General features: G+C 42.6%; 1 protein-coding gene across 1 annotated transcript in view; it reads right to left on the bottom strand.

Moving 5' to 3' along the window:
- The window catches only part of chic1 (cysteine-rich hydrophobic domain 1), a 51929-nt gene extending 40134 nt beyond the window's left edge, over positions 1 to 11795 (bottom strand). Inside the window, exon 1 of the mRNA XM_070882716.1 lies at positions 11624 to 11795. Coding sequence (XP_070738817.1) covers positions 11624 to 11745 — 122 coding nt within the window. The 5' untranslated portion in view covers positions 11746 to 11795. The remainder of the gene's footprint in view (positions 1 to 11623) is intronic.
- Positions 11796 to 12659: the final 864 nt, after the last annotated feature.

The raw sequence follows: 12659 nt of genomic DNA, 5'->3' as shown, positions 1-12659 counted from the left end.
GAATAAGTCAGTCGTCAGTTAAAATATGGAGTCTGCATTAAATTTTGAAGTATTTTTCATTCTAGAGCTGATTTTTGTTTGGATAGTGCTGACTTCAGTAATACAATGCGCATGTCACGGCTCTTTTTTAAAAAAAAAAGTCACTTCAAATCACAATTACACCTCCTGATCTTTTAACCAAATCCTAAATGCTGGATGAAATGTTTTCCAAAACCCAATGATTTTCATGATTATGGAATATTTTTGTACAAGATTCAAGAGATTTTTCAGATTTATTTAAGCACGAACAACATTAATCCATACTAAGTTCGGGTGGTACTGGTTTCAAAACAAGTGGCAGATCGAACACCAGAGAGCCAGCTAGCATATCCAAGAGCAAAGAGCCTTCAATTAAAAAATTATCACCCATCATGTTTTCAAAGGCAGCTTACTCAGTCTCAAACCAGCATTTTAATTTGGAATATTTCTCTAAAATGAACATTAACCACACCTGACTGAGAATTCCTGGTTTACTGCATATTCATTGAAATGACAATTCTATGTAGATGTAACATTGTATGTCAAAACACATTGTAGATGTTTTAAACATGGAGAAATAAAGCCTATACAAGTTGTTCAATATAGCAGGAAGATTGCACATTACATACAAAATGAAGGGAGCGAAGAAAGCTTTTCCTGCCTTACTTAAAAAAAATCCTTTTTATATTTCAGAATGGAACATACACAACATTGGTAAGGATCACAATTCACTGTTTATAGCAAACAGTGAGTTCAGCAACATCATATCAAGTTACAAAAAGTACTGGAGGGTAGAAACAAGAGGATACAAATTGACCCCGGCCAGAAACGGGGCGCTCCTACCCTGTTTCGGTTGTTTTTACTGCAGTTGCGGTTCAGGTCCACTCTTTCGCGAAATTGCGCTCTTTGTTTTTTTTTTGATCCAGAAGTGGGTGTAAATGGGGGCAGTGACTACACCTGAGGGGAAAAGATGCGACGGTGACAGCAACTGAGGAGCGGAAGTTGGGTGCGGGTGCGGAGTCACCGCCGCGATGACGTCATCATGGCGCCGTGTCACCACGGATCTCTCCTTCACTTAAAGGGGAGAGCCTCCGCGCTTTGAAAACTTCGGGCACTGAGCCACCAGGGAGGGTTTTGGCTGGGCCAGCAGCCTGGCACCCAAGAGGGGATGCCAGGCAGCCTGTTGGCAGCCCGGCCGAGCCCGGGGGCATATTTGTTGGGCTGACCTTGCAGTTGGTTGACAAAAGGGCAGAGGCGGCAACAGTAGACCCTCCCCTTTAAGGGGCGCCGCACTGCCGCTGCAAAAGGCCACAGCCTCACTGGACCATGGGGAAAAAGCTTATTTTGGCACCGCCGGGCAGGCCGAAGATTTTTGGTGGGGAATGGCACCATCGCGGGTGTTATATCGGAGGTGGTACGGTGATGACGCGCATACCACAGATCGGCAGCAGTGGAGCAATAAGTGGGGGGGGGGGGGGGGGGGAATTGGGCCACTGCCTGGACAACTCAGGAGGGCAATTGGGCTATCAGCGGCTATTCCACCAAAAGTCAGCGTCACTCAACTCCGCAGCGTGGCCACCGATTTGTGCTGGTAACAGCCCTTAAGGAGAAGGGCAATGCCGGCCCCAAGATCTTCCAATCCACAGCACGTGGATTAGATTAGAATACAAGAGGGAAGGATATGTACACATTTTTGCAACCTAATAAAGAATAGCCATTACAATGAAAGTGTTGTCTATCTTGACCGTTTAGGTTCCTAGGTTCTAGAAACCTCATCAGAAAGTCACAAGGTGCTGCAATGAATTAGTGATTTTCCATTTTTAAATGAATTTAAACAAGCTCTGATTAGCGAGGGCTCAAAATTGTATTGGTCAGTTGACTAATGGGCAACTAATGACTATCCTGCTTGGGGAGGTAAGCAGGTCACACCCCTGTGTCCTTGATGCCCCTCAGCAATATCATCCAAAAACACATCATGTTCCACATGTATGCTGATGACACCCAGCTCTACTTCTCCACCACCTTTCTTGACCCTTCCACTGACTCTGGTTTGTCACACTGCTTATCCAACATCTAGTCCTGGTTGAGCAGAAATGCCCTCCAATTACATATTGGGAAGACCAAAGCCATTGTCTTCGGTCCCCACCACGAACTCCGTTCCCTAGCCACTGACTCCATCCCTCTCCCTAGTCAATGTATGAGGCTGAACCAGACTGTTCACAACTTTGGCAGCCTATTTGACCGAGCTTCCAAACCCATATCCTCACCATTACCAAGATCGCCTATTTCCACCTTCGTAATATTGCCCATCTCCATCTCAGCCCATCAGCTGCTAAAACCCTCATCTATGCCTTTGTTACCTCCAAACTTGACTGTGGATGATGAGTGGCAAAAAAGTATGACATTCCTCGTCTTGATCAACACAAAATCAAAAAAAAAGTATAAAATTGCACAGAAAAACTTCAGAAAAGTTCCTGCGAGGTAGTAATCTAATTGAACTATTCATATTTATAACAGCTACTCAAGAATTCATAATTTAGTGGCAAACAACAATTTCCAGGAACAGAAAAGGGTAATTAGATCTAACAAATCTGACCTTATTTGATAGATCAATCCCATTTACCAGCCTGCTCATCATATCCCTGAATCTCTTCTCTGTCTCCAGATGATTTTTTTGAACTCAGTTATACTGTCTCTTTAATGACCATATTAGTAATGCACATATTAGGAACTACTCCAATCTATGCAAATATTCCTGGAATTAAAAGCTGTTCTTCCAAATAAAAGTTCTAACTGCAAGTTTTTTTTTAAATCACTCACGAATATTATTGTTGCAAACTCCATACAGCAAATTTAGAGAGCTACATACCATTAAAAAAAATCACCAAAACACTAAGTTATTTGATGCCAAAATCCTCTTGGTTAAAGTAAATACTATTAACTGGGGCAGGAAGGGGAAACTGATGCGACTGTCAGCATTTCCAGTGACACTATTGTGGAATTACATCTCCCTCTACATTTACGGTAGTATCATAGAAAGCTACCTATTAAAATATTATAAAATTGCAGCAAAAATTGGATACTGCTGCTAACAAAAGCTACAGGTAGGCATCTTAGAGGGACCTCTAAATGTAAATGCCTTAACATACACAGTGGCATCTATTTCTAGAATGATTCATTATGATCAATAATTACAATGGTGCCCTGTTAAATTCTGAAGTAGACACAAATTGACCTATAACTCTCAAACCTGAAGTTGCTTTCCATCTCACTGGCACCCAAGTAGAAAAATGTAAAGGTATTAAATATGTTCACTAGATTTTGGAGATTATTCAGAACCTATTTCAGAATACTTTATGTCTGCCGCTTTACAATAAAAATCTCAATAACCAGACAAACTGCTTATTGACTTTGAGCGTACCAACAGGACATCTTGTCTATCCTGTGGTCTGCTTCTCCATGGCGAAGCAATATTCAATCTAGCCATATGATCACCTTACCAACTGACAACTTGGCACTGCACACACTAATTGAAAGGATCAAAGGCATCTAAATTGGACAGGCTGTCAATACCAGTTCTGGCAAGTACAAACTGATTTTGCAGCTCAGAAAGAGGATTGATACCGAAGCACAAGTAAATAATTACATGATTATCCTCTCATTTGACAAGCTTTGTAAGTAATTTCTCCTTTTTATAAAAAGGGGTACAAGAGAACAAATTCTATTATTATCTCTCCAGGCCACACATGTTCTTTAGTCAAATTGCTTCCATGATTACATCAATATTGTTCTTCAACCAGTTATTGAGTTATTGATAACTTTGAATTAACTCAATTAATTTTCCCTCCCCTCTCTCCCCAGAATATGAAAGAAAAACAAACAATAAATGCTGGAAACGCACAGCAGGTCAGTCAGCATCTCTGGAGAGATCAGACAAGTTAATGTTTTGGATGTGGATCCTTCAAAATTTCTTTCCAAAACAGTACATCCAATCTCAGGAGAGATTATTAAAATTTATCCATCCATTATATTAAGATAATCTTCTCAATTGTAAATGAAATGTGCATCAGCTGCATACTGCCCCCTCCCCCATGACATTAAAAAAATACTTACAAAGCACAATTATACAAAGATAATTTTCCCCCAAAAAATGATATGGCCTAAATAGACCCATCTGCAAATGCTTGCAGGTTATTGGATTGTTGGGCATTACAGTTCAATCCAAGCCTGTCACAGGACAGATATTAAGATGAGAATGACCATTTGGCCCATCTTAGCTTATCCACCCAGTAAGATGCTACACTCTTCTGTACCATGGCAATCACATTTTTCCTACAAGCTGGGTTTTCCTCCCACTACTTTATCTGGAGGTCCATTTCATATTAATCATTGTGTGACGAACTTCCTGATTTCAGTCCTATATTTGCCTTTTACTACTTTTAACCTATCCCCATCTGACTATCTGGTTTAGTTTGAAGTAGTGTGCCAGATCTACTTTTCCCATATTGTATGCCATCATATATACCTCTAAGGCCACTTCTCAATTGTCTTAATCCAATTCTGGCATCTTGCGCATCCCAGATGTCAATCGCTCCACTATTGGTGGCCGTGCCTTCAGCTGCCGAAGCCTTAAGCTCGAGAATTCCCTCCCTAAACCCCTCTTTCCTTCTTTAAGACGCTCCTTAAAATCTACTTCTTTGACGTCTGCCCTAATATCACCTTATGTGGCTTGATGTCACATTTTTGTTCTGCCCACTTACGTATTTTGTCTTATTTTGTAGTTGTTGAGCTACCTGGGATTCCCAGCTCTGCTCTTCCCCACCCAAACATAACTCTCTAACCCACTCCTTACTACTTTTCTCTTGAAAAGAGGCTGAGGGGTGACCTAATAGATGTCTTTAAAATTATGAAAGGTTTTGATAGAGTGGATACAGAGAGAATGTTTCCACTTGTGGGGAAGAGCAAAACTTGAGGCCATCAATACACCAAGAAATGCAATAGGAAATTCAGAAGAAACTTCTTTACCCAAAAGGACCTGGATGTCCTTGTACACGAATCGCAAAGTTTAACATGCAGGTACAGCAAGCAATTAAGAAAGCAAATGGTATGTTTGCCTTTATTACAAGAGGATTTGACTATAAAAGAGTAAAGACTTCTTACTGCAATTATATAGGGCCCTGGTGAGACCGCACCTGGAGTGACCGCACAGTTTTGGTCTCCTTATCCAAGGGAGGATATACTTGCCTTAGAGAGAGTGCACAAAGGTTCACCAGACTGATTCTTGGGATGGGTGGATTGTCCTATGAGGAGAGATGGAGCAGACTGGGCCTATATTTTCTAGAGTTTAGAAGAATGAAAGGTGATCTCATTGAAATATACAAAATTCCTACAGTGCTCGACAGGGTAGATGCAGGGAGGATGTTTCCTCTGGCTGGGAAGTCTGGAACCAGGGGTCATAGTCTCTGAATAAGGGGTCGGCCATTTCAGGACTGAGATGAGGAGAAACCTCTTCATTCAGAGGGCCCAAGTTTCCACATGATTTGCGGCTGATTTTTAGGAGCAACTGGTGGAGAACGGACTATCTTAGAATTCGCAATTCTCCATATTTTTTTTTCTGCAGTTCTAGTCAGGTAGAACAGTTCTACTTTGGAATAGAATTTTATCTTCAAAAGGGGGCGTGTCCGGCCACTGACACCTGATTTCAAAGTTTCCACAGTGAAAATGTACTCCAAACTAAAGTAGAATGGAGCAAGTGAAGATTTTTGTAGAACTGAAAAAACCTGTTCTACACATTAAAAAAATCAGACGCAGGTTACAAATCAGGCGTCCAGAACGAGGTGGGGGGGGAGGGGGGGGAAGGGAACTCATTAAATTCTACAATCAATCCTTATTTATACTTATACAAATATTATACAAATAAATCCAACCTGAATAAACATTTATAAGCAAAGAAAAGATTAAATAAACCATCTTCCTACCTGTGTGAAAGTGCTTCAGCCAGGAAGAATGGTGCAGCAAGCCTCACAAAACGAGGGAGCCGACTGAACGCGGGGGGGGGGGGGGGGGGGGAGGGGACCGACCGAACACGGGCGGGGGGAGGAGGGAGCTGACCGAACGTGGGCCCGGGGGGGGGGGGGAGGGGGGGAGGAGGAGGAGGGAGCCAGCCGAACGCGGGCCGGGGTGGAAAGAGGGAAGGGAGCCGACGAACGCGGGAGGGAGAGAGTCGACCGAACGCGGGCGGGGGGGGGGGGGGGGGGGGGGGGAGAATGGAGCCGTTCCAGACGGCTGGCGGGAAAGAGAGAAGGCTGCAGGAAGCCTCAGAAATTGAGGAGCCATTTCCCGATGGCAAAAGGGGGAGGTCATCGGGAAACGGCTGCCTCAACTTTGAGGCTTCCTGCACCCTTCTCACTGCTACAAGAAGCCTCTGTGCTGATGGCGATGTACTTTTATTAAAAAAATGTTCAAAAACTAAACAGCTACAAAGAACTACAAAAATGGCCGAGTGCCAATGTTTTTTTCACACTGAGCATGCGCGAACGCTCCAACGCACACGTGCAGCGTTGCCGGCAGGAAAAAAACTAATTTAAATAGTACCCGCCCCCTCCCACTTACAAAATCGGCGTGAGTGTAGGCTCCGTCCCCCCGGGCGCCGCGCCAAGCAGACAAGGAGCTGCAAAGCGCTCCAGAATCACTCGTTTTTTTTCCGGCGCCGTTTTAGGCGCGAAAAACGGGCGCCCAGCTCGGAGGGGCACCCGTTTTTTATCATGTGGAAACTTGGGCCCAGAGAGTGGTGAATCTTTGAAAATCTTTACCCAGAGGGCTGTGGAAGCTCAATCGTTGAGTATATTCAAGACAGAGATCGATAGATTTTTGAATATTAAGGGAATCAAGGGATAAGTGGACAGTGCAGGAAAGTAGTTGAGGTAGATGATCAGCCATGATCTTATTGAATGGCGGAGCAGGCTCGAGGGGCCGAATGGCATACTCCTGCTCCTAATTCTTATGTTCTTATGAGTGGCGAGAATGTGGAACTCGCTATCACAGGGAGTCATTGAAGCAAATAGTACAGATGTATTTAAGGAGAGACTAGACAAGCATATGAGGGAGAAGGGAATAGAAGGTTAAGCTGATAAATTTAGATGAGGAAAGATGGGAGGAGGCTCCAGTGGAGCATAAACGCCAGTATGGACTGGTTGGGCCAAATGGCCTGTTTGTGTTGTAAATCCTATGGTATCCTATGTACTTTTCAGCCAATTTCTTATCCATTCCCGGTTTCACTCCGAATCTCCACCACTTTAACTTGTAGCCTTTCATATAAAACATTGTCAAATTATTTTTGAAAGTCAAGGTACATCATGAGGTAGGATTTCCCACAGGCTGCTTAGGTTAGTAGTATGTCAAGGATGTTGATCAGATAGGTTCTTTCCTGTCTAAATGTATATCGGCTGCTGATTATACAGGAAATCCTCAAGTTTACATTACTTTACCATATATTGAAGGAAGACTAAACAGTATTCAGCCAATCAACTTTGATTTCTCATCCTTTTTCATTTCACATCATGCTATTTCCAATGTATTGGTACCTCCCCATTCCTCATAAGGAACAATGGCGTACAAATCTCAATCCTCATCTCCCTTATTACTCTGGAATAAATATCATTAATCCATGGAAATTTGTTTGTTTGAGCCCTTGCAACCTGTCCAGTGATTCAAACACATTTACGTCAAATTAATTAATTCTACTTGGATTATCACAACATGAGGATGGCACTTTTACTTATGTCTTCCCTAGTGAATGCTTGGATGAATTAATAATTTACATAGTATACATTAAATATCTTATCAACCGATCTCAGCCTCGCTGGCATCTTTTGCAGTTTTCACCTCTTCTCTGCTTGCCCTTTTACTATTCCACTATCTTTTTGAAACAAGTGCCTTTTCCCCTCCAATCAACATTTTAATATTTATCTGAATGTTTTTATATTCACCCATGAGGCTGCTTCATCATCCTCCCTGTAGGATTTGTAGGTGTTTTTTTCTCCTTACTTTGCCAATCCATTTAAGGACATACTTGTAGAACTATCAAAGTTTACAGCACTAAAGGAGGCCATTCAACCAATCGTATCTGTACCTGCTCAATGCTAGAGCAACCTAAAACTAATTCTATTGCTCTGCTCTCTCCTTAAAGCCCTGTATTATCCTCCATCTGGTCCAAGTGTTTATCCACTTTTCCCTTGTTGCCTGTTTCAACTGCTGCCTGTGATAAAGCATTCACTGTTCTAATCTCAAAAAATATTCTACCTCTTCCCTCACACTCGACAATGATTTTAAATTGACGGCCCATTGTTATTGGTTACTCAACCAAAGGAAATAATCTTTCCCGAGTCACTATTAAAACCCTTCACACTTTTAAAAACTTTTATTAAATCTCCTCTCCCTTCTTTGCTCTAGTGGAAATAGTCCCAGTATCTTAGTAATTCCTCAAATACCGTCTCTCATCTCAGATGGAAATAATTGCTTGGGTGAAGGGAAAATGCCCATATGGAGGGGAAACACCCATATGGATAAGTCAGGCTGAGTGGCCTATTTCTGCATTGTAACTGCTATGCATGTACCTTTTCTATCTTTACTCTATGTTTACTAATCTTAGGTATAGATTTATTCTACATGCTTGGTCTTGTATCTGTAAAAGGTGATTTATTTTTCTTCTAAAGAAGTCTAGTTCTAATTACAGAATCATACAGCAAGGAAGGAGGCTATTTGGCCCACCTTGTCTGTGTTGGAGCTTTCCAATTAGTCCCACTCCTTTTCTCTTTCCCCATAACCCGACAAATGTCTCCTTTTCAAGTATAGATCCAATTCCCCTTTGAAAGTTACTATTGAATCTGCTTCCCCCACCCTTTTAGACAATGCATTCTAGATCATAACTCTAAAAATGCCTCATGGGTGCCATGACTTCTATTGCCCGAATGTGACATTTACCATTATCAAGTCACAACATGCACTGCCCGTGTTTGCTTCCCCAACACATTGCGTTATGCTCAATAACGTGAACTCTGAACCACTTGGATACTCCCAATTTTTATTTGATTGACTGATTGAAGTCATGATTAGCCTTCCTGTTTTTGTGTCAGCTTTGCCTTTCCATATTAAAGATGCTCAACCATTGTGCAGTGTGAAAGTTTTCACGGATTAACATCTTTAATTTATCCCTGACATATTGGGCTACTCAACCACCTTTCATAATACTCCACTTTTCCTGAAAATCGATATCCCTGTATTTTGTAATTAATTGCAACAGATGTTCATCAGGGTCATCATGAGGCAGCAATTAAGGGTGAAATCCCTGGCTGCATTTTCCCTTTCCCTAATAAAGGGGTGCCAAGGCTAATTGCAACACCTCCGACTACATCCAGGCTATCTGCCGACAGAACAGACCAGGAATTGAACTTGGGAAATTGTTGATTTGTGTGGCTCAATTCCATATCTTTGTCAGCCATGGCTCAGAGGGTAGCACTCTTGCCTCTGAGTCAGAAGGTTGTGAGTTTAAGTCCCATTCCAGACACTTAAGCACAAAAATCCTCAGTACTGAGGGAGTGCTGCACATCTTTCAGATGAGACATTAAACCTCATGTCTGCTCTCTCAGGTGGACGTAAAAGATCCCATGGCACGATTTCGAAGTAGTGCAGGGGAGTTATCCCCAGTGTCCTGGCCAATATTAATCCCTCAATCAACATCAGTAAAACAGATTATCTTGTTATCACATTGCTGTGGGAGCTTGCTGTATGCAAATTGGCTGCCACATTTCCTCCATTACAACAGTGGCTACACTTCATAAAGTACTTCATTGACTGTAAAGCACTTTCGGACATTCGGTCATGAAAAGTGATATATAAATGCAAGTCTATCAGCTGGTGTATTCAGTGGCTCAATACGGCACAATGTGGTACATGCATTAACTATGACACATGGACCTTTTCAGACATAATTTGAGAAAGCTGCCTGGACAGGCACACTCAGTCAAAGCTTGCATATTTTGCACTTTGAATATATTTGTAGAATTTCAAAACAGCAGAAAAAAGCCCTTCTAGCCGAATATATATACACAAGTACATGAAAATGTATGCTACATTCCCTCAAACCCTCCATTTGAGTACCACATTCCCCGATACAGTTGAATATAATAATTAACAAAATGCAGATCATGACAGTATTATAATGCATGGAGCAAAGCTTAACACGGATACTAATAAAATCAGACCAATTATATTACACCACAAAACTATTCAGTTTCCACTCCTAAAGGCATTTTAAAGGGACATGTTCTACTTTGCTAAATGAACATTGAGAAATTGTACATCCCTAGCCTGTGATTTTCCATTCATTCATTTTAATGTTTGGGAAATCATGGGTTGTGCAACTTCCCAATATATGCACTACAGGCACCAAAACAGTAGATTTCCTCAATAATTTGCTGGTCTGCAGGAAAAGGGTGGGGGAAGTGGGATTAACTGAAGTGCTCTTGCAGAGAGGCCAAATGGTCTCCTCTGTGCTGCAACCATTCTATGATTCTATAATGCATTTGTATACCTCACTTTCAACAAACAAAAATATGCAAGTACTGAAACAGCAAAGTACAGTTGCAGTGCCTGCAAAATAAATGCTCTCAAATTATCTGCAACTCATCTTTTAGAAACTGTTTGTAAAATTATTGCTTTTCTAAATTAAGTCACAGCATCTTTAAAATTACATTTGAACTACAACTGTTTAGTTTGATGAATCATGTTGATACCAAACAAGATACAGATATATCTAACGGCTATAACGTAGTTGCAACGTTTTCTTCCGGATTTCCCCCCAACTAGGACTGTGAACTAAAAGCACAAATGTCAGTGCAGGCATTACCTATAAATGTTTACTTCAAAAGGAAGGAGTAATAATTCAAAGCTGATGTTGGAAGCAAGCTAAGGTTGCAACACACTGCATAGTCAATCAATAGGGTTACACAAATGAATCACAAGTTTCAGGGTTTTAGGACCATCTCAGGCCCAGCAAATCACATTAAAATAATGCAACCAATTTAAATGTTATCACACGCTTAAAAGTAAAAAGTGCCATTTGCTTGAATGGGTTCGCAATCGAATCATTCTGATTGTATAAATCTCACGAACCTACATGTTTCCTACATGTGACAGAATGACGAGCTCTCAACAACTGCTAATAAAAAAGATTTTTAAAAATGGAACTGCAAATATGGGGTAAACAAACAGTGGGGATATAGCTGGTAATTTTACATAGATCAGCTTGTCTAGTAAAATAACTGGGGGGGAAATGAGCAGACTAAATACAGATTGTGCCAGGCGGATCTGCAAATAACAGCGCCGCACTAACATTAATCGTGTGCACCGACAGCTGTCTGCCAGTGCGCTCTCACCGGGAGTGTTTGCTCGTCCCCTGCCTGGTTACAGCCGGCTCACCCTCAGCTGCTGTCGGCAAAGGCCGGGACCCGGCCCGGGGCCGACTTGATCAAACCTCCCCGGGAGAAAGGATGAGGGAAGAAACTCGTCACCAACCCCCACCCCCCGTCCCTCTGTCCGAACTTACACTGTGATATGCCCGGCCCCTCGCACCACCACGGGGTCGGGCGTGTACCGGATCAAGTGTTCGTCCATCACCACGCGCTCGTCCTCCTCGTCCAGCTCGTAGATGGTGTCGAAGTCCGCCATGTTGGACGGAGGGGCACGAGCTGTCCCCGCGGCTGCGCGCTCACCGGTCCCCGTGACGTCACAAGCAGCAGCTGCAGCATGACGACCACGTGCGGAATCAGCGTCAACAAAAAGCAAAACTGGGAAATGCACGCTTTAAAATCAGGAGCAAGACTGGGAAATGCATGCTTTAAAATCAGGAGCAAGACTGGGAAAGGCACGCTTTAAAATCAGGAGCAAGACTGGGAAATGCATGCTTTAAAATCAGGAGCAAGACTGGGAAAGGCACGCTTTAAAATCAGGAGCAAGACTGGGAAATGCGCGCTTTAAAATCAGGAGCAAGACTGGGAAATGCATGCTTTAAAATCAGGAGCAAGACTGGGAAAGGCACGCTTTAAAATCAGGAGCAAGACTGGGAAATGCGTGCTTTAAAATCAGGAGCAAGACTGGGAAATGCACGCTTTAAAATCAGGAGCAAGACTGGCAAAGGCATGCTTTAAAATCAGGAGCAAGACTGAAATGCCTACTTATCAGTCAGAAGCAAGAATAGCGAAGATATATAAAATCAGGAGCAAGACTGGGCAATGCATGCTTTAAGGTCAGGGACAGGAGGGTGTGACTGCGAGTGAGACAGGTACAGGGATCCAGGAGGTAGTATTGCAAGAGCCTCAGTCCCTGTACTTGTCCAATAGATTTGAGGTTCTTACAACCCTTGTGGACAAGTGTGCAGACTGCGGGGTGGATGAGCAGACTGACCAAGGCACCGTGGTGCAGAAAGTCATTCAACTGGGGGGAGTAAAGAGGAAGGTGGTTGTAGTAGGGGACAGTATAGTTAGGGGGTTAGATAGAGTTCCTTGCAACCAAGAGTATGGGTCCCAAAGGCTGTGTGGCCAGAGTAAAGGACATCTCCTCCAGGCTGGAGAAGAACTTGGAGT

The sequence above is a fragment of the Pristiophorus japonicus genome, chromosome 6 (genome assembly GCF_044704955.1).
Source record: "Pristiophorus japonicus isolate sPriJap1 chromosome 6, sPriJap1.hap1, whole genome shotgun sequence".
Taxonomy (NCBI): Eukaryota; Metazoa; Chordata; class Chondrichthyes; family Pristiophoridae; genus Pristiophorus; species Pristiophorus japonicus.
This window is presented reverse-complemented; position numbering and strand designations above follow the sequence as displayed.